Source organism: Denticeps clupeoides, chromosome 20 (assembly GCF_900700375.1).
Source record: "Denticeps clupeoides chromosome 20, fDenClu1.1, whole genome shotgun sequence".
In the NCBI taxonomy this organism is placed as follows: domain Eukaryota; kingdom Metazoa; phylum Chordata; class Actinopteri; order Clupeiformes; family Denticipitidae; genus Denticeps; species Denticeps clupeoides.
The window spans coordinates 9,190,545-9,211,804 of record NC_041726.1 but is presented as its reverse complement, the minus strand read 5'-3'; the positions used below and the strand labels follow the sequence as shown (position 1 = coordinate 9,211,804).

At 46.3% G+C, this 21,260-nt stretch overlaps 1 protein-coding gene across 3 annotated transcripts; it reads left to right on the top strand.

Annotated features, from left to right (window-relative positions):
• Positions 1-2,639: 2,639 nt before the first annotated feature.
• On the top strand, positions 2,640-20,825 carry LOC114769916 (histone deacetylase 9-B-like). 3 transcript variants are annotated; one of them, XM_028963314.1, is made up of 12 exons: positions 2,640-2,782; positions 3,881-3,952; positions 11,010-11,221; positions 11,395-11,563; positions 11,989-12,112; positions 12,627-12,748; positions 15,170-15,304; positions 15,587-15,693; positions 17,246-17,353; positions 18,090-18,255; positions 18,342-18,562; positions 19,872-20,825. In XM_028963314.1, the coding sequence occupies exons 2-12, from the start codon at positions 3,931-3,933 to the stop codon at positions 20,166-20,168; spliced, it is 1,683 nt and encodes a 560-aa protein (XP_028819147.1). In that variant the 5' UTR covers positions 2,640-2,782; positions 3,881-3,930; the 3' UTR covers positions 20,169-20,825. The 3 variants fall into 3 exon arrangements, with proteins under 3 accessions (XP_028819147.1, XP_028819146.1, XP_028819145.1); XM_028963313.1 differs by lacking the exons at positions 2,640-2,782; positions 3,881-3,952 and adding an exon at positions 5,913-6,284 and having other exon boundaries at positions 11,989-12,106; XM_028963312.1 differs by lacking the exons at positions 2,640-2,782; positions 3,881-3,952 and adding an exon at positions 5,927-6,284.
• Positions 20,826-21,260: the final 435 nt, after the last annotated feature.

Genomic DNA, 21,260 nt, shown 5'->3' with positions numbered 1-21,260 from the left:
ATTCGCATGAGACCTTGCAAATCCTAGTGCCTCAACTATGCAGGACACAATGTGCAAGGACAAATTTATTTAAGGTCCGCTGACATAAAAATGTCATTTTGTGAGATTATTTAATACGAGTTGCCCCAGTCTGCCTATGGTCCTGCAGTGGCTAGGAATGGCGATATGTATAAAGAGTGCTTTGGCCATTCTGCTTAACCTTTCAGCTCAGACGGTCGGCAGCTTAGACGGTTGGATCTGGAATTTGTCCCCTTATGTTGTCACAAGGGGAAAAGTTACCTCCCATTTCTCATGCTTTTTCCACCCCTCCCCTAAGCATTACCTTTACCGACCATCATGGCTTCCAAACGTGCGAAGCATTGCAGTTGCTCGGTGATTGGATGTAAAAATGAACACACATGTATTTTTTTTAGCTCTTTCATGTGAGAGTCTGAAGAACCAGTGGGTTCATTTTACATCTACATTTAAGGCATTTCACAGACACCCATATCCAGAGCGACTTACAACATGCTTCCATGTTACCATTGATGAAGTGATCAATTCTGCTTCACTAGGACCCCGAACTATGAATACAATCTTTTTACTCACTATGTTGTAGTTTCTATACATAAGTAAGACAATAAGAAGGTTACAAGTTAATCTAAATATTCTCTAAAGAGGAAGATCTTGAACTAAAAGTGCTCAGTGTCTTCCTTGTACCTTCAGAGATGGAGGGACCAGGCGAGCAGTACTGGAGGCTCAGAGGTGCAGTGAAAAGGTATACTAAGGGCTGTGAGGTGGGATGGTGCTATTCCATGTTTGGCTTTGTAGGCCAGCATCAGTATTCTGAATCTGATGCGTGCAGCTACTGGGAGACAGTGGAGGAAACGTAGCAGAGGGGTGGTGTGGGAGAATTTGGGAAGGGTGAAGATCAGTCGGGCTTCTGCATTTTTTATTAGTTGTAGAGGTCAGATAGTACATAGAGGTAGACAAGCTAGAAGGGAGTTACAGTAATCCAGTCGTGAGATTACTAATGACTGATTTTGGAAGCAGCATGTAGATCTGAGGGAGGAAAAGAGAGGAGTTGTGTGTCGTTGGCATAGCACTGGCAGGATAATCCATGTGAGGAAATTACCTCACCAAGTGATCTCGTGTATATGGAGAAAAGCAGAGGACCTAGTACTGAGCCTTGAGTGACACCAGTGGAGAGTCAACCTGAGGCAGAGGTGGATCCTTTCAAAGTCACTTGGTAAGATCGCTCATCAAGGTTGGAAGCAAACCACTGCCATGCAGAGCCCTGAATTCCAAGCCTCTTCAGGATTCACAAGAGAGTTTGTACTGTTCTATACTATTTTATACCATTCTGGAAAAACATTGACACAACTTCCAGTCTGTGCCAAACATTGTTGCTGGTGAGTGATTTCCGCGAATGCCTCCTACTTGCCCTCTCTCCCCCTCATTATTATTTAACGCAACAGACACCAACGGCGCATCCTCGCATTGTAGGACTGAATCAAAGTGGCTGTAATTCTACACCAGAGACTTCAGATACAGTATTAGGGGACACAAAGACCGATATAAAAGCAAAAGATTATGTCAGGGGACCTTTTACACCCTATGCCCCCCCTGAAATTAGCTGTCTGATCTCCCCTGAGCTCATGCACACATCTCACTGCTGCCTGGTTTACAGTCGCTTCTATAAATAGTGTCTTAAGGGCCTATAATTACTGGGTTATTGGATTCTCATAATTTTTTCTGAACTCTTTCAGTTTTTCGTTTTCATGAACCTGTTCAGCATAAAATAGGACTGCATTCCCGGCATGAACGCTTCTTTCATTTCCTGTTTTTTTCTTAAATAGCTGAAGTCATGTGATGACCACGAGGATAACAAGATCACATTTATAAACATTTTTTTCCCTGTAACAGTGCAACTTGTCTGATCATGAGTTACTAGGAACTCTGAACCCGGCCTGCTCACTCTGAGCCACTCTCATAACCGTCCATAAATCTGTACTGATAGGGCTGGATCGACAGCTTAATGACACGTTACTGTGCAATTATATGGGCGTTAGAACGTGATGTAACACGACGCGGGGTTGTGACACCCAGGGGAGGAGCGACAGTGAAGGACTCACATGCAGAAATAGCGGTGCACGGATTTATTCACACAAAAGAAACACTGAAGCAGTTTTAGTAACAACACAGATGGCGATCGGACGCCTGACCATGTGGACAGGTGATCAGTGTGTCTGTAGGTGTTGTGAATGCAAGGGGCGTGTCCACTGATCAGTATCGCGTTTGTGCACGAGGTGCTAGGGGTGTGGCGTGGGCGTGGCCAGGCATCACAGGGGTTAAATGGGGTCAGAGTCAGATTTTACTGTATAAAAGTATCATGGTTATCGAGGCAGTGAACCTGGGCATTCTAAACAAAGAGAAAAAGAGTGTTTTATTATTATAAGACCATGTTGTGGTTGGGCTTTGGTCCTTTTTGGTTTATTAATTTTAAAATAATTTTCATATCGTGTCCATTCTGTTAAATATATGTATTTAGAGCGTCAGAAACATAAAAGGTGTTAAACGCAGAGTGTATGTGTGTGTGTGAGTGTGCTGAGGTGATTATTATTCTGAATCTGGTCATTGTGCTGCTATTTTTGTCCTCGCCAGAGGCAGCAGCAGCACGGAGCTCCTCTCCTCTTCCTGCTCCTCTACTGCGATGATGATGATGAAGATGCCTGTTGGTCTGAGTCGCCGCGTTTCTCCGTGAGCCGGCGCGTCTCCTTCGGAAGATCGCGGGAATCTTCAGGTGGGTCTCCTCCCGGACCCGCCGTCGGTGCGTCCATTCATATTCGTACACACCCATTCATATTCATTCACAGCCGAGCGCCAGCGGACGCGCTTTGGGGACTTCGGAGCAAAAAAAAAAAAAAAAAAAAAAACGCGTCTCCATGGTGGCCGCTGCGGAGGGACTCTATAAATAACGCGTCCGTCCGTCCGTCCGCCGAACTTCTGTCGCTTTTCGACGCAGTTCTGTCGAGCGAGATAACAGGTTTCCTTAGAAAAAAAAATCATCGTCTCCAAATCATCCGCGCGCTAAAAATAGAACCATAGACACAATCTAAGAACACACACACACACACACACACACACACACACACACTCCAGTCCGGAACAGGGATCCCCCGCCTGCTTCCCGATCTCATTTCACACGAGACCTTCTAAGATCCTGTGACATGGCCGACCTCCATGGACCGTCCTATTTGGCCCTCTGCTGACCCCGTCTGATAGTCACCTGCTGGGACTCTTAACACGCTACCCGGATGGTAATTCATTATGCACAGGTGCACTGCAATAACCTTCATGTGCCATCATTTTATTTCGTCCCGATCCAGTACTGACCGGAGGAGAATGGGTTCCTCTCGAGGTTGTCTTTCTGCTAGAAGGAGTTTCTTTCTTGCCACAGTTGCCTCTGGCTTGCTCGCCTGGGGCTTTGAGTACATGTGACAATGTGCATTGTTAAAAAAAAAAAAAGTGGCATATAAATAAAGACTGATTGTTTGATTGAGCTCGATCACGCTTGAGGGAACGTTCTAAAGGGAGCGGGGTTAATGTCACAAAATCCTGCACAAATCAGTGAATTCAACAAAGTGATTTACAACATTTTGGGGTGGTAGGAGCATATTGGCCCAGAAGACCGGGGTTCAAACCCCACTTACTACCATTGTGTCAGGACACTTAACCCCCAGCATCTCCATGTAAATGTATTGACTAAACAGAAATGCCAGATAACTTAGTTTGTTTAGTTGTGAGGCAGCATGGATATTTTACAAATACATTTTTGTTAAATTCCCTGTGCAAAACCTTTACCTGCAGGTGTATTTTGTGTGTGTGTGTTGCTTTGCAGGAGAGTGGAGACCACATCGCCCCACCCCACCCCGTCTCTGTCCTGCTGCCATGGCGTCTCCTGAGCAGACAGGTATGGCGTGAGAGGGCGGAGCAGGTGGGGACAAGAGGGTCAGAGGTCAAAGTTCTTGTTCCAGAAGGTTATGCTGGGTTTCACAGTTCTCGCTGAGAAAACATTCATATCCCATTTGCCCTTTAGGACCTTAATGGTTTGTAATGCTTTTTGTCAGCAGGGATGATTCTGGTGGATTCTGGAAGATTCCCATGTTTCTGGACAAAAATGACCAGGTGACACGTGGGTCACATGCGTTTTAGTGACTGACGTTGTCTTGCCTCCGCGTGTGGATCAGGGAGGACACTTTGAATAAGGGCATGATTTCAGGTAGAAGGCCCCCCCAAGGTGATGCGGTGTTCTGATTGGTTGGTCTCTTCTAGCCCTGCACATCTCAGTAGAGGCAATGTGTCACAGCACAAGAAGTGTACTGTGTTTCGGAGTAGAGCAGTCCTACCTGGGTGGGTAGTACAGTGGGGGTGGTAGTAGCCTAGTGCGTAACACACTCGCCTATGAACCAAAAGACCCAGGTTCAAATCCCACTTACTACCATTGTGTCCCTGAGCAAGACACTTAACCCTAAGTTGCTCCAGGGGGGGACTGTCCCTGTAACTACTGATTGTAAGTCGCTCTGGATAAGGGCGTCTGATAAATGCTGTAAATGTAAATGTACCTGAGGTGGCCAGGGTCGGGGGTTAGAGTTCGGGTGACCAGTAGGGGCCGCTGTTGCTCTGCCTGATGGATGTCTGAGGGCCAATCAGGACGTCACACCTCCCTTTGAACGTTTAACCATGACTGGCCGACAATCTGAAGGATTTGCCCCCTCGCCCCGGGTGCAGGGGTGGGTGCTGATGAGAAAAACTGCACCAGGGACCAACTGCTTTAGCAGCTGGCGCTCAGCTTTTGACGAACTCTGCCTGGAATTAACGAGAATTCCTGTTATAATTTTAAAAAATTGAACTGGTTTTCAAATAGAATCTGGTGAAGTGAGTGATTTGGGTTCTGGAAAGTGGATTCTTCTTTCTTTGCGCGTGTGTTTTTGTTTATTTTTAGCTGTGCCAGAGGTGGCCCTGGTTTCCTCAGACAGCGTCCCTTTGCCATCAGATGCAGACTTTTGTTCCTGACCTATTTCTGTAATGTCTGGAGGGGAAGACCGGCAGAACTGTGTGCGTCTGTGTGCGAGTGTGCTTTTTGGGGTATGTCTGCACTGAGAAATAAAGGAAGTCTGCGCTCCCATGAGGATCACTCTTTATCCAGCGACACTCTGCTATTAACTGCAGCTGTGTGTGTGTGTGTGTGTGTGTGTGTCGGTGGATGTTTCATGTTAACCCCACCACTTTGTGTGTCTGACGCTGACCTTTAAACAGAAAATCCATAAGATCCTACAGAGGGCCTCCAAAAACAGATCAATCAGATGGCGGTGGATCGAATAGTATATATATGTGTGTGTGTGTTGGTATGTGCTGGTTTGACCCACTTCACGACTGTTGCTCTGCTAGAGAGTTTGTGTTTTTTTAGTTGGTGTGTGTGAGACTGTGTGTGTGTATAGAATGAAGTGTCATTGAGGTGAGGATGAGAACCTCTTGACAGTTTCGGGTTTCTGTGTGTGTATGTGTATGTGTGTGTGTGTGCACAGAAACGCACGCCCATGTAGCATCCCTCCTCTGTAATCTGGGGCAGAACCCTGGTCCTGGTTTTGGGTGGGAATCCACGTCGCTGATGTGTGTGTGTGTGTGTGTGTGTGTGTTAGAGATGATATAAAACAGAATGAGCCGAGTGCAGGGGCAAGAGAACCCAGAATAAACCCGAGCCCTGCAGAAAGGGAGGAAGTCGACATGAGAAATGTGAGCCGCGAGGAGGAATAAAAACGGAGCACGAATAAGAACGGCCGAGAGAGAGAGAGAAAGGGAGGGAGGGAGAGCACGGGGACGGACAGCTGTGTTTTCGTGTTTCTATTTCGGTCGCGTTATTTCTGTCCTGCGCAGCGCTGCGGTGGGCGGGGCCTGCTATTCCTGCCACCTGAGACTCGGTTGCTGCACTTTCACATGTTAATGAGTCGCACAGCCGCGCCGCCCGTCAGCAGCAGCTCCCCGAGCTGAGGGAGAAGCAGGGATTCACAGCAGCTAGAAGAGGGAGAGACGTTAGCTGAGGAGAGAGTGGAGAAAGACCAGAGCGGAGAGAGACTGCAGGGACCGAGGCAGATAGAGAAAGAGAGAGAGAGACGGGGAGGAGGACCTGCCTGTGGGGTAGAACATGTTACAGACTGTTTATGAAGGCGAGATGCGTATCAGCCCAGACTGGCGGCAGAAGGTCCTGGATGACGATGGTGTGTCCAGGGAGCTGAACGGATCAGGTACAGGGTGTCGCTCCGTCTGCCTGTGGTCTAAGATGAGGGTGGTTTGGTTTTGGGGCGGTGGTCACTGAGTTGGTCTGAGGCTGCGGTGTGTTTTGGTCGGTCATGAATGAAGCAGGAGTGGCATAAATGAGTGTAGATGTGTGTGTGTGTGTTTAGAATGAGAATATCTCTGGATTCATGTATGGTAGGTCTATGTGTGTGTGTATGTGTGTTGTGTGTCGGTGTAGGGCACTGTGCTCATCCTCTTAATCAACACCATCAGTCTATTTTTCGCTCCTGTCTTCCCTACTTATTTTATCTCTTAACCTGCTTCTGTCATTGGCTCTGCTGGGGATTTCTGTACTTACACCGGCCATGCTGTACTTTACTGAACCGTGGACTATACTGAATGGTGGACTAAACTAAATGCTGGACTAAACTGTATGGTGGAATATACTGAACACTAAATAAAGGATCATCTTATCTTAATAAACCCTGTAATATACAGAACAGTGGACTATACTGAACGCTGTACTAAACTAAATGCTGGACTATACTGAATGGTGGACTATAATAAACACTGTAATATACAGATCAGTGAACTATGCTGAACGCTGTACTGTACTATACTGAACGTTGGACTAAACTAAATGCTGGACTACTGAAGTTTGGAATATAATGAACACTGTACTATGCTAAATGCTAGACTATACTGAATGGTGGAATATACTGAACGCTGTACTATAATAAACACAGGACTATAATGAATAATGGACTATACTGAACACTGTAATATACAGAACAGTGCCCTATACTGAACTCTGTATTAAACTAAATGCTGGACAATACTTAATGGTGGACTATAATAAACACTGTAATATACAGAACAGTGAACTATGCTGAACGCTGTACTATACTGAACGCTGGACTAAATTAAATGCTGGACTATACTGAATGGTGGGCTATAATAAACACTGTAATATAGAGAAAGCTGTACTATACTAAACGCTTAACTATAATAAATGCTAAATTATACTGAATTGTGGAATATAATGAACACTGTAATATACAGAACAGGAGACTATACTGAATAATGTTCTATACCAAACACTTGATTATATTGAATCCTGTACTACACTGGCCATGTTGTACTATACTGAACAGTGGACTATACTGAAGGCTGTACTATACTAAACACTGGACTATAATGAACACTGTAATATACAGAACAGTGGACTACATTGGACATATATCTAACTCTTTACTATATACCAAATGCTGTGCTGAATGCTGTACTATACTGTACTCAGCACTGTCCCAAATGCTTTTCTATAATGAGAGGTATACTGAGCATTGATTGCTGTAGAATACTGTAATATATGATTGCTGTATTACACAGAATGCTATAAACTGCACATTGTACTAAACACTGTACAATACTGAACTGAAATGCTGTACTATTATAAATGCTATACTACACTGAACTGTACAATACTGAGCACTGATCTATACAGGGTGCTCTACTAGGTTAAATTTCGCTCTGTACTATGCACAACAATGTTCTACATTAAACACTGTATGGGATGCTGTACTCAATACTGATTGCAGGGCTGAATAGTGGTGCTGCATGAGATGCTGGTTCTGTTGGGGGTGTTCGGTCTCTTCCTTTATTTTCATTCTACTTGTGCTTTGAGAACTGAAGTGTTCATCTGCAGCTGATCCTTCCAGTATCTGTCTGCTGTAGGAACGGTCCTTTGTTCTGGTTCTGTTCTCAGATCTGGCACTTTAAGACAGGGTTTAGTCTAAGATTAGAAGAAGTCTGTGTTCCGTTTATAGAACCTTTAAGCATCAATTAGCAGTGAGACCCAGAGGAAGTGGAGGTGAGTGTGTGTGTGTGTGTGTGTGTGTGTGTGTGTGTGTACCTGGGAACACACCCCTGCTGTATCCGTGTGCATTTAACAGGGATCATCGTTAATTATCACATCTTATCTGGGTTTCTGGCTCAGTCTGTCCACTTCCCAGAATGGGTCAGAGGTCACGGGAAAACTGTGGGTACAGTACGGCTGGGAGCAGATGAAGGAGGGCCGGACGTTCTGCTGGTTTCTGATGGATGGGGCTCTGACCACCACTCTTTCTTCCACAGAACCCCGGTTCTGTTTATCTCTTGGGCCCTGTGTACGTGGCCAGAATTGCGCTGCGCTCTCTGCTGAGCCACAGCTATTCCTGTCTGGTTATTTTTGGCTGAAGGCTTTAGGGTCTAAGATTATCCCGCTGTCGCTCCGACTGAGGGAACAGCGAATCTAATGCGCAGCCGGAAGAGTTATTTATAATCTCCGCCTACAGCACACAGCCCAGGGAGATCTAATCAGCAGACAGGGATGTGTGTGTGTTGTAAATGTACATTTTTTTTCCCCTTCAAGTGTATTTACCTGCTAATTGGAATGCCTGCCCTCTAGAGATGTGTGTGTGTCTGCATATCTTCATTTGTCTTTACTCATTTGTGTGACCTGTGTGTAAACTTGTGTTAAATTGCCTTTATTAGAGACATGGGTCCGCGTCCCTGTTGTTGTATTTAAATGGTTTTTTTTGGAGCTTCGTCGTTTTGTTTTTCTCAGCAGGTGTACCAGGAGCCACGCGGCGCCGCAGGCGGTGATATTTCACGCATGTTAAAATAGATGCTGGCATGACCCTCGCACGGCATCTGTCTTTAGACGCCTCTAAATCAGAGTGCCGTTGTAGATGTTAGGAATACCTGAGCGCTGGTGGAGTTCAGGGTTCAGTCTCTCAGGCCGTCCTCGGCGCTGTGGGTGGGACCCTCTCGTATTTTTGGCTTGAGATTAACGAGGGAACCGGAGATATAAAACAACAGGGCTGGGATTTGTGATCAGGTTCAGCTCTGTGCACAAAGGAGGGCCTGATTTCATATCCTTATAACATCTAGTCTCTAGCAACTCTAGTCATTCCTCACAAAGGGCCTATGAACAGGAATCTTTTTTGTGTGTGTATAAAGCACTTTTCCAAACATGTTCATAATAGACAAGAAATAAAATAAAGTCTGCAAAACATGAATGTGGATTGATTAAATGTTTTTTATATGAGCTGCTATGTGTTGTTGTGCATTGGTGTGTGTGTTGTAGGTTGGTGGTTGTTGTTTTATGTTTGTCTTTGATGTTTTTGTGACATTTTTGTTGCTTGTAGTTCATGTGTTGCTGTTATTTGTAGCTGGTGTAGCTGATGTGTGTTTGTTATTTGTAGTTGATGTGTGGTTGTTATTTGTAATTGAGGTTGTTGATGTGTGTCTATTGTTTGTTGTTGATGTGTTGGAATTGTTCATGTGCGGTTTGTAGTTGATGTATACCATCCCGTTGCATTTACACCCATCATGATGAAGTGTTTTGAGAGGCTGGTCATGAAACATAAGAAGAAGTTGCTGCCCTCCACCTTGGACCAACTGCAATCGTCCAAACGGACAATGCCATCGCCACCACCCTGCATCTTACTCTCACCTTCCTGGGAAATAAGGACTAATATGTACAAATGCTGTACTTCAGTTCAGCATTCAATACCATCATTCCTCAGCACCTGGATGTGAAGCTGAGCCCCCTGGGCCTGAACACCTCCCTCTGCAACTGGATCTTGAAGTGGATCTTGGAGACCTCAGTTTGTCCAGATTGGGAACAGCATCTCCAGCAGGGAGCACTGGAGCTCCTCAGGGCTGTGTGCTCAGTATAATGCTGTTCACCCTGCTAACCCACAACTCATCAAGCCACATCATCAAGTTCACCGATAACACAGCAAGAACGATGAGGCAGTGTACAGAGAGGAGGTGCAATGACAAACTGGTGTAAGGTCAAGAATCTGTTTCTGAACGTGGATAAAACTAAAGAGATGATTGTTGACTTCATAAGAGAACGGAGGGACCAATGAACATCAATGGATCTTGTGTGGAAAGGAGAGCCTCTCCTGGGCTCTCAACACCACCTCAACAGCCAAGAAAGCCCAGCAGCATTTCTACTTCCTGCGGAGGCTGAGGAAAGCCCATCTCTCACCACCCATCCTCACCACCTTCTATAGGGGGGCTATTGAGAGCATTCTGGCTTGCTGCATCACTGTCTGATTTTGGGAACTGCACTGCATTGGACCGCAAGACCCTGCAGTGGATAGTGAGGACAGCTGAGAAGAGAAGATCATTTCAAGATCATGTGAAGATCTCTTCCCTCCATAATGGACATTTACCACACGCTGCATCAGATAAGCCACCAGCATTGTGAAGAACTCTACACTCCACTCACATGTACTTTTCACCCTCCTGCCATCCGGAAGAAGGTACCGAAGCATCCGGGCCCTCCCTGCCAGACTATGCAATATCTTCTTTCCACAGGCCATCAGACATTTAAACACTCAGGGAATTTGTTGATGGATGTTATTTGTAGTTGATGTGTCTGTATTGTCGATGTGTGGATTTTATTTGTAGTTTATGCTTTGGTGTTGTTGATGTTATTTGTAGTTGCTGTGTGGGTGTTGTTGATGTGTGGATTTTATTTGTAGTTGATGTGTTGGTGTTGTTGATATGTGGATATTATTTGTAGTTGGTGTGTTGTTGATGTCTGGATGTTATTTGTAGTTGGTGTGTTGTTGATGCGTGGATGTTATTTGTAGTTGGTGTGTTGGTGTTTTTGATGTGTGGATGTTATTTGTAATTAATTTCCTGGTGATGTGTTTGTGTTGTTGGTGCATCTGTAGGTGTGAGTACGGCAGCTGGCGGAGCTGCAGTGCAGTCTGGGATGCGCTGCTGGGAGCGGGAATCAGACGACTGGGAGTGGCAGCTGCAGAAGGAGCTGGCACTGATCCAGCGGCAGCAGCACATCCAGAAACAGCTGCTGATCTCCGAGTTCCACAAGCAGCACCAGAACCTGCTGCGGCAGCACCAGGCCCAGCTGCAGGAGCACGTCAAGGTCAGTCCACCTGCCAGACGGACACTTGCATGACTGGTCAAATGAATGTGTCATTGATGGTGAGCATGTGATCAACTGGCAAATTTATACTGAGACCATTTAAAACCAGTAACATCTCCACATATGGAGACTGTCGAGGTGGTTTTTATGTCATCTGTTCTCTCTTGTCTCAGGCTCTGCTGGCTTTACGGCAGCAGCAGGAGGTCTTGTCGGAGTCGCACCGGCTGGAGGTTGAGGAGGAGCCGGGGCAGGAGGAGCATGAGCATGTGGAAGAACAGGAGCACCAGATGAATGAGCAGCCGCCGCTCCTCACAAATCGAAAGAACGAGCGCAGCAGAGAGAGTAAGGACCAATCAGAGCTGTCTCTCTGTGAACAAATATGATGTGGTATAACCTTGCAGAATTGTTACCATATGAAGTGTGCCCCTCACTGCTGATGTCTCAGACATCATACGTCTCACCATGTACCTTTCCATCATTCCAATCAGTCCAAATCTGGCCTTTTGCCAGTTCTGGGGTCAGTGGGACTGTTGAAGTTGAGTCCTGCTGATCAGATCAGTCTGATCTATTGGAAAAAATGGGAATCAGGTCACAGCAGCGTTGGAGTAAATCTGGCTTTAGGTGTTTGTCCGACCAAGACCTAATTTTCTCCTCACCACCCTCATCTGTCCACTGGGTGGGGCCATTTCATCATTTCAGATGAAGCCTGTTTGCTCACTGCATTTTGGTCTTTGTGAGGCAGATCAAACAAGAGGTTTTCTTTTCAGGTGCGACGGCCAGTACTGAGGTCAGACAGAAGCTTCATGACTTTCTGCTGAGTAAACTGGCCAAAGACCCAAGCGTCGGCAGCCCAGGTCAACCTCTGCCCCATCCGTCCAAAATCTGGTACATGTATGTAGCCTCACTTACACCCTCTCTAACATTTTAATGGTAATTAATTTCAATCTCTGGTTGCCCCCTTGCTTATTTTACAGACTAAATTATTGAATTGTATTGAGAGACAATTAAACCTGTTAATGAAAACAAACAGAAAGAACCCTGAGAGCAACCAGGATGGTTTTACTCTCTTTACTTACTTGACTAGCCTGCTGAACTGGCATTAAAAGCTTAAAAACTAGCGGGGGGCCTTAAATCAGGTCTGAGAGCAGCAGGTAGCCTGGCCTCGTTTCGTTTGAACAATCTCACATTCAGTTCATGAAGCTTCTATGTTTAAATGGTGTTACACGTTCACTTCATCAGGGAGAAATTGCGTAAAAGAAAGTATACACTGGCGGTCACTGCCAAGACGACAAAAAAATTACTGGACCAAGGATGGGTACCTGAGGGACTGTTGTGTGATGTAAAAGCTTTATGAGTTGCACCTGAAAATGAAAGATGCATCAGCCTGATGCCTTTTCTCACACAGGGCCACCCAGCACATGTCCATGGAGCAGAGCTCTCCGCCCTTAGGGGAGACCCCCCCTACTTTCAAATCGCCCCTGCCCAGCAGCCCCGAGACAAGGGGTGACTTCCCACTCAGGAAGACCGGTGAGTCAAAGGTCAAAGGTTGCACATAGGAGTGAGACATTGCATTTCAGCAAGGGAACAAAAAGGCATTTGAGTCCATGCTGACTGGTGTTGACTTGATTATCAGCCGTCAGGTTTTGTAGGTTGTAAGGTAAAGGCAATTTATGAAAAATTGGGTATTCAGAGAACCAAAATATTCAGATAAAACTTTTTTTTTTCCCTTTTATCATCACCGATGACCCACAACAGTGATGACTCTGCCTAAATGTTTGCAGATGAGTCCCGACAATATTTAATCACGGAGGTCAGAGTTTGTCCGTGTCACGGCACGTGCTGACCGTGGGTGAACTCTAATGAGCCTGTGTTTACCTTCAGGGGTGAGGATGCCAGCGCTGCATCCCCTCAGACCCTCGGGGCACCCATACCCACTTTTGCAATCAATTATGAGGAGGAGAGGTTAACGGGACGGGGTGCCAAGGGGTAGTGAGGGGGCAGAGACCGTTTCCCCTCATCAGGGAGGGGGAGAAGGGTCACCCTGTCCCCAAAATGGCCACAGCAGGGGTGTTGCTGTGGGCTGTGTGCTGCGTCATTGCGTCTCCTGTGCTCTAAAACTGAGCTGGTTAATGCCGTCAGTTGAACTTTGACCCCCGCTGCGCCCCGGGCCGACTTGCCATGTGCAGCTGATGTTTTGGATTTTTAAACGTGGTGTCTGTCCGATAAGACATGAGCTTTTCTGGTCTTTCTCAGTTGATAAGAGCCTTAGATGCAGCAGGCATGGACATCAAAGCAGAGCAACGTTTCCACATAACTTCATAAATACAGCAGATTTACAGAGAAACACAATACAGCCGAGGTGCAGTGGAAGGAGAAAAGGCCGGGTCCTTTTCAAGGGAAGTTTAAAAATAGGTCTGGTATCCATCCAGCCTGAGTTTTTATGGAATTTCGGCTGTGGTCTCGGGTTCCTGCTGGAATACCACTGCATCCCCCAACCCATGGGGGACGGGGGGGGTCCGTCTCTCCTTTTTGCTTTTTATCCATCTGCTGTAGCTCGGCTGGTTTCGTCCAGACGTCCACTATGGCGTCGCCACAGGAACTCACGAGAAACATCAGCGTTGGTACCATCATGTTCAAATTAAAGTCGCTCACACCTGGTCAGTGTAGAGATGGGTATCAACGTGACCATATGTGCAACCTTTCTTACAAAATCGAGTAAACTGTGGAATGGCATATTCTGCACCCTAACACTATTAAAAATTCAATTTCATAATTTGACATTAAAATCCTCTTGAATCTCTCAAATTAATTGTGCTGCATGTCTTTAGATGATCATCATCTGATATTAATAAGAACATGGGTGGGGGTTTAAAATGCAGCTCTGAGACGAGGGCCATATATTGTCCAGATCTGAAGGATTATTCTAATCCTGGTGCTCAGATAAACTGGCTCCTGACTGGCGGCCCTGGGACGGGTTCTTGAGAACCGCTTATGACATCAAGATGGTTCTATAATGACATTACGCACATTTTCTTTCAAACCATGGCGTGCAGGACTGTAATATAGAACAAACGAATTAAAGAAAAAAGAATGGGTAATTTAACGACGTAAGAAAATTAATTCATTAATTAATATTGAGGTGATCTGGCACCCGACTGTGTGTGTCACACGGGCCGGTTGAACTTTAACCCTGCCACTCTCTGGCTCGGCATATGTAAAACCGTACAGGTGTGTTTGCGTAGGGAAGTCGGCCCTTTAATGACCCCGCTCAACATAAACACCACGCCCGGCCGCGTATTTTCCCTCTGAGTTAAAGTCGTGTAAATCCTGCCCGCTAATGGCTGCGTCAATATTTATGTGGTATCCTCACCCCCCAAAACGGTTTTATTTGTCCAGAGTGGGAAGGGCCTGAAACCCGAACAGAAGCTGATCGACGGATCTCGCATCGTCCGTTCAACGTTCCCCGCTCTGCGCACTGACAGCCAGTGAAAAAGGGGGCCGTCCTTCAGTAATCTGCGAATAAAGAGGAACACTAATGATGAAAACAGATTCTAATGTACAATTTCAGCTCCGCCTTTCTTTTGAGTGTGTTTGGTTGGGGTTCATCTCAGCAGTGCTGATTAATATCCTCCACATCTGTGTGTGTGTGTGTGTGTGTGTGATTACTTCGCTTTCATCACTTCAGATTAATGCCTGTGTGTGTGTGTTTGCATCTGTCCTGTAATCATGCTGCTGTGTGTTAAGTGATGTCTATGCTGTTGTTGGAAGTGTGTGTGTGTGTGTGTATGGGTGGGTGGGATACACTCCTGTGCCTGTGTCAGTTCATTTCAACTGCTGCCCCTGTGCTGTGCTGTGATTGGCTGACCCTAACTAGAGACTCACCTTCCCAAGCATTGTTGGGTCCTGGCTGATAGAAGTGTGTGTGTGTGTGTGTGTGTGTTTCTGCAGCCTCTGAGCCGAATCTGAAGGTGCGCTCCAGGCTGAAGCAGAAGGTGTCGGAACGTCGGAGCGGCCCGATCCAAAGGAGGCGAGACGGCAGCGTTCTGGTCGCGCCACACCGGATCCGCGGACTGGAGCCGAGCGGTGCGACACTCTGCCCAAAAATATATAAATACATTCACATAACACAGCAAATCTTAAATCTGAACAAGGCAGAACATCCTGAAAAGGACTTTTTATTTCAAGAACAGCTGACTTGGGCACATTTGCAAGTGTACGATAAATAAATAATCCTGTTTTAGAAACGTTGCGCACACAAACAGTTTTTTGTAGAATGCTTGCTTGCAGTGACTTTTTTTTGTATTATCGTTATAAAAAAATTATCACTGCGCGTCTAATTGGTTATTTGGATCTGACCAATTACAGACACTTCAGCCAATGACAGCACACCGGGGTCCGGGTCCAGCTCTCCCATTGGCTTCTGCAGCACAGAAAATGTGACATCACACCGTCCGAGCGCCATTCATCTTGAGGTATGGGACAGAATAGTCCTGCTGTGTGATGTGTGTGTGTGTGTGTGTTTGGCTGGCTGGCTACTGGTGGGGGTTGGAGGATTGGAGGCAGGGAGGAGGAGCCTGTGCCGTTTGGTCGTCTCTGTTCTGTGATGTTCTGCCCAGGCATTTCCTCTCCACAACCCCCAACTCCACAGAGCCGCACAGCTCCCCGGCTCTCGCTCCTCCACCTCCTGTGCTTTTATTCTCTCTCCAATGAAATTATGCAGCTACACAACACCGTTTTTGCATTGCACATATGTGTGTGCATGACTGTGAGTGTGTGTGTGTGTGTGTGTTATGTATGTGTGTGCACGGGTGTGTGTGTATTCCAGCATAATTACTATCACAGCTGTTGGTCACAGTCGGACCCCCCCCATGTGGTCCTGGAATTCACACACAAGGAAACAAACAAACACACACTGGTGTTATTATTTTTTGTGTTTTTTTTCTGCCATTGTTGCTTTCTTATCACCAGAGGACCTTTCAGGTGCATTATGGGTCTGCAGTTTAATATGCAATAGGATAAGAGCACACACACACACACACACACACAAAGATGATATCATATCAAAGTCTCACACACACATCAAGCAGCTCTCCTCTAGGCGGGGTGGAGACTGCAGTGCAGGCAGCTAAATCCGTACCGTTACCTCTGTTCTAAATCGGTGGCAGGGTCACGTTACAGTGGGTTATGTCACACACACACACACACACACACACACACATACACACCTCTGAGCTGAAAATTCTGCAGAACTCCAGTGCCAAGCACTGTTCTCAACAGAGTAGCACAGAGCCAGACTAACCCCGATGTGGCACTAAATCCCCCTTAAAGGCCCAGCAGCACATGTCTGGTGTAGAACTGGATCAGAATCACAATTATGCTTATTGGCCAAGTATGTTAGCGCACCCTCAAGGAATTTGTCTCTGGCCAGTGATTTAGAATACAATACAACATACAGTAGAGAGCCATATATACAACAGCCACGGTATCAGTTATATACCATATATCCATATCTATCAACAGAAATACATTTTTTTTCGTTAAGACGGGGTCTAGCCTCAGTATTGCAGCCAGCTTGTTTTGAATCCATTAATCTAATACAAGGCTATTTTTTGCCTATTTTGCGTCATTGCTCACCATCCAGGCATTCAGATCAATTTCAGCCTAATTAGATGTGGCTATAAACACACACAGGATCTGTCTTGATCACATTGGTGTTTCTTTACACAAGATTAAAACGACAGGAAACTGCAACTATTTTTCATTCTTGAAGAGCTACATTTAAGGCATTTGGCCTTATCCAGAACGACTTACAAAGTACTTTCATGTTCTGATCACCCTTAGTGAGCAGTGGGTAGCCATGACAGGCGCCCAGGGAGCAGTGTGTGGGGACGGTGCTTTATTCAGTGGCACCTCAGCAGCTCGGGATTCTAACCGGCTACCTTCTGATTACGGGGCCGCTTCCTTAACCACTAGGCCACCACTGCATTATACTAATCTTCATTTCTCATTCTCTTATCGTTCCAGCCGAGGCTCCTGAAGTCGGAGGGTTCTCTGGCGCTGCTGACCCTCTACTCCTCACCCTCTCTGCCCAACCTGACCCTTGGGCTGCAGTCCGCCGCCTCGCCGCCCACTGTGAGTGAGTCATGTGACCAGTACTGATGATGAACGGCCAAACCAGCACTGACAAGTCCTGTCAATTTAGTGCAATTCTAACAAATTTTAACAACTTCAACAGAGTTCACTGTTTGAAAATGGATTTTTCTTTATTTATTTTGCACCTTTCCTGCTGATTTCAATAGACACCAAACAATGCAATAAAATAATAATAAAATTAAATAGAAATGAAAGCATTTAAGTGTTATAAGCCATAAAATAAGAGTTGAAAAATACACACAAAAAAGGCTTAAAATACTAATTGAAAATACTAAACTGGTTTCAGATAAATAAGTTAACATTAAGATAACAAGGTATATATTGATTATTTTATTTTATAATATATTTCTATGATTTGAATTAATTATTGAAATATTGAAATATTTTAACTATTTCAGCAGCCTTTGAGTGGTACTCAATTAGATAACTCTGTGCTTTCTATATCTGACAGCTTGGCTCTCCTGCGGTGGATTAATGTGCAGCCCAGAGGCCTGTGAACTTTGACCTGAGAGTGTTTTAGGCCAGGAGTTTTGGGTTTCAGAACAGGCTCTTTATCACTTCATGTATCAGAGCGCAGTAAATTAGTATGGATAATTACAGACCGTATTTATAAAGCGCGTGATCGAGCATGGCGATCACGTTGTCCAGTTATTATTACCATCGTCTGACGAGGTAATAATCAGTTGAAACCTCCTTCTCTCCTCTGATGCTGCAGGCCGCCACTGCGCTGAAGGAGAGGCCTGGAAAGCCGACGCCGCGCCAGTCGCTGGGTGCCGTGCCGCCTGTTTCCTTGGAAACCAAAGTCAACAACAGTCAGCAGGCACTGCTGCAGCACATCCTGATGAAGGATCACATGAGGCAGCAGAAGATGCTGCCGCCTGGTGGGCCCCATGTCTTATTCTGAAGAGAGGCTGTTAGTGTCATCTGCCTGCCGCTGACACTAACTGCCCCCCTCTCTCACCACCAGGTAACAGTGCTGTCCCCGCCCTCCCCGTGTCGCCGCTGGTGCTGAAGGATCGCTCCACCTCCTCTTCACGGCCCAGGCTGCCGCGTCAGCACCGGCCGCTCAACCGGACCCAGTCGGCGCCATTGCCCCACAGCACTCTAGCCCACCTGGTTCTGCAGCAGCAGCACCACAGCTTTGTGGAAAAACAGAAGCAGCTCCACCAGCAGGTCCACCTGAGCCAGGTAGCCCCACAGTTGGTGCTAAATGATAATGGTGGCAGGCCCACCATCCAGGGCTCTAAAGACTAAAGACACCAGTGGCACTAAATGCTAATTCTGGGTAGGTCCATCCACCAGGGTTCTGAGAAGAAGATGCATCAAGAAGATGAGCCAGGTAGCCCCACCTACTGTGGCTCTGGGAAAAAACACACCAGCGGTACCAAATCTAATCCTAGTGTACCCCACCTGTACCCCACCTTCCATGGCTCTAAAGACAAAGGTCACGAGTGCCACTAAATGCTAATGCTAATGCTAATTCCAGGTAGGCCCGTCAACCAGGGTTCTGAGAAGTAAATACTCCAGTGGCACTGTGTGCTATTTATTTAGGCCCCATAACCATATTTATTGTAGCCCTTTTTTTAGGTTGCCCCGCCCACCTAGGAAAGGTGCTAAATCCAGTGGCACATGCTAATGCTAATCCAGCCAATAACAGTACAGTTTGGTTAGAAAGAAGAGGGGGGTGAAGGCTCCTGGTTTCTGTAGCCACTGGGGAAAGTTCTGGGTAATCAGCAGCTGTAAAAAATGAGGCTTTCCAGAGAAAACAACCTATGACCTCTGGGGTTAGTCTGAGTGGTCATTCGCTGTGGAAGCAGTGTGACCCCATGGTGGCGGAGCCGCGGCTCACGGTGCTTTATGGGAGCCTTGAGGTCTTTAGGGCGTCCATTAAAGGCCCCTCGCCGGTGCCGCCGGTGCACAGGAAGTGGACAAATCCCAGCAGGATGTTTACTTAGTCTCCGCCCCCATCACTCCGTCTCACGTTCCTTTCTCCTCTCCTGGGCTCCTGGGCTTTGATCTCGGCTCTCTTGGGCAACATCACTTTCGCTCCGTCTCTTATTCCCTCCATCCTCCTCATGCATTCACCCCACCTTTCACAACACCTTCACCCCTGCTCTGCTCGTCTGACATTTTTCTTCATCCCTCTCTCGCCATTCCCACCCTCCCCGAGCCCCTCAGCTCTGTTTCATTTCCTGAGAGCTTTAGCATCGAGCCATTGGGCTTTGACTCCGCCTAAATCTGTTTTTTTTTTGTTTTTTTTTACTGAAATATTTTACTTCCAGGCTCTAAAACTTGACGCTTTTACTGCCAGTTTGTTTCCTCTAGAGCATCGAGAGGTTTGGGGCCATCAGACTGATGAGCCAATCATCATCTTTGCAAGTTAGAATGAACAGTCATGTGTCAGCCAGCTACTGAACAGTATCTTCATCAGTGGTCTGTTCACACAGGGCGGAGTCTCTAATAATGTGGACACTTTTTTTTTTTTCTTTCTTTTCAGATCCTGCGTCAGCCCAGCACTCACCTGACAGAGGACGATGACAAGGCCACCATGGGAGATGTGCTGCCCCCTGGTGGAGTCATCCGACACCACGGCCTGAGCAGCACTGGTGGAGGGAACAGAGGCCACACCCTCATTGAAACCCAGTTCACTGGCATCAAGGTGAAAGAAGAGCACCTGTCTGACTCCGACGCAGAGATGGAGGAGGGAGGGAGGAGGAAGGATGGCGAGAATTGCAGGCTCCTGACAGAGATGAAGTCAGAGGCAGAGGAGGGAGGGGCCATGACAGAGGACTGAATGAAAACATGTCTCCACCCATTTTCTTTTCTGACCTTTCCTCTTCTTCTTCTCTTCTTATGTGCAGTAAAGTTCATCATCTTCATCGCCCTGCTCCGCATCTCCAGCACCGCTTTGTCTGTCGCCCATTTCACGTTGAAACTTGTAAATTGCTGTTGTTCCGTTATCCAATCAGTGTCATCCATGCACTTGTTAAGTGTTTCCTGTGAGCACCCATGTGTGTGTTTGAGCGTGACGACCACCAGCATCCAATCGCACGCCTGGTTTACAGCCCCACCCTCCATGTGCATTAAAGCCCCGCCCTGTCTGTGGGCATATTCCGAAGAATGTCTGTCACCCTGCTGTCTCTACCTGTGTGGTTTGGTTCTTCAGCAATGAGGTTCTTCCTTACAGACCCGTGTTGAAAGCACACTCTAACACAAACACAGTTTTACACACACTCATGCTTGTTTAGGCACTGCGGTGGTTCCGGTGGTATTAGTGCAGTTCTCCATGTGTTCGTATTGTCTGTTGGTTCTTGATGTTCCTTCTTCTTTTATAAATAAACTTCAGCTCAGTGTTGCAGAACAACAGAGAGTCCGTGGTTTACTCAAGATTGTGTATGTGTGTCTGGTTAATGTCCTATTCACACCTATAATACACAGGTTATTATTATTATTATTGTCTGTGTGTGATTTCCATTTTCCCATCTGTGACATCAGACCATCATCTCAATCCAATTATTATTATTATTATTATGTCTTTGTGTGATTTCCGTGGTCCCATCTGTGACATCATCTCAACCCAGCAGGTGGACAAAAGCTTCACAGCCTGGTAGGTCTGGGTAGCGCAACAATAAAATTCCCATTAAATTTTATATTTACAGCATTTGTCAGACTTACCCTTATCCAAGGTGACTTACAGTCAGTATTTCCAGGGACAGTCCCCCTGGAGACACTCAGGGTTAAGTGTCTTGCTTAGGGGATTTGGAAGTTGGGACTTTGTTCTTCTGGTTTATAAGTGAGTGTCCTACCCACTAGGCTACTACCACCCTATAAGACATCATGAACAAATCTCAGACCTTGGAAGAAACATGTAGTATTTGTCGTTTAA

Excerpts from the sequence above, each read along its gene's own strand:
- LOC114769916 (XM_028963312.1), top strand. The coding sequence starts at position 6,185 with ATGTTACAGACTGTTTATGAAGGCGAGATGCGTATCAGCCCAGACTGG. Across the intron at positions 11,222-11,394 it reads AGCTGCAGGAGCACGTCAAG|GCTCTGCTGGCTTTACGGCA; the intron begins GTCAGTCCACCT and ends CTCTTGTCTCAG. Across the intron at positions 17,354-18,089 it reads CCGCCGCCTCGCCGCCCACT|GCCGCCACTGCGCTGAAGGA; the intron begins GTGAGTGAGTCA and ends CTGATGCTGCAG.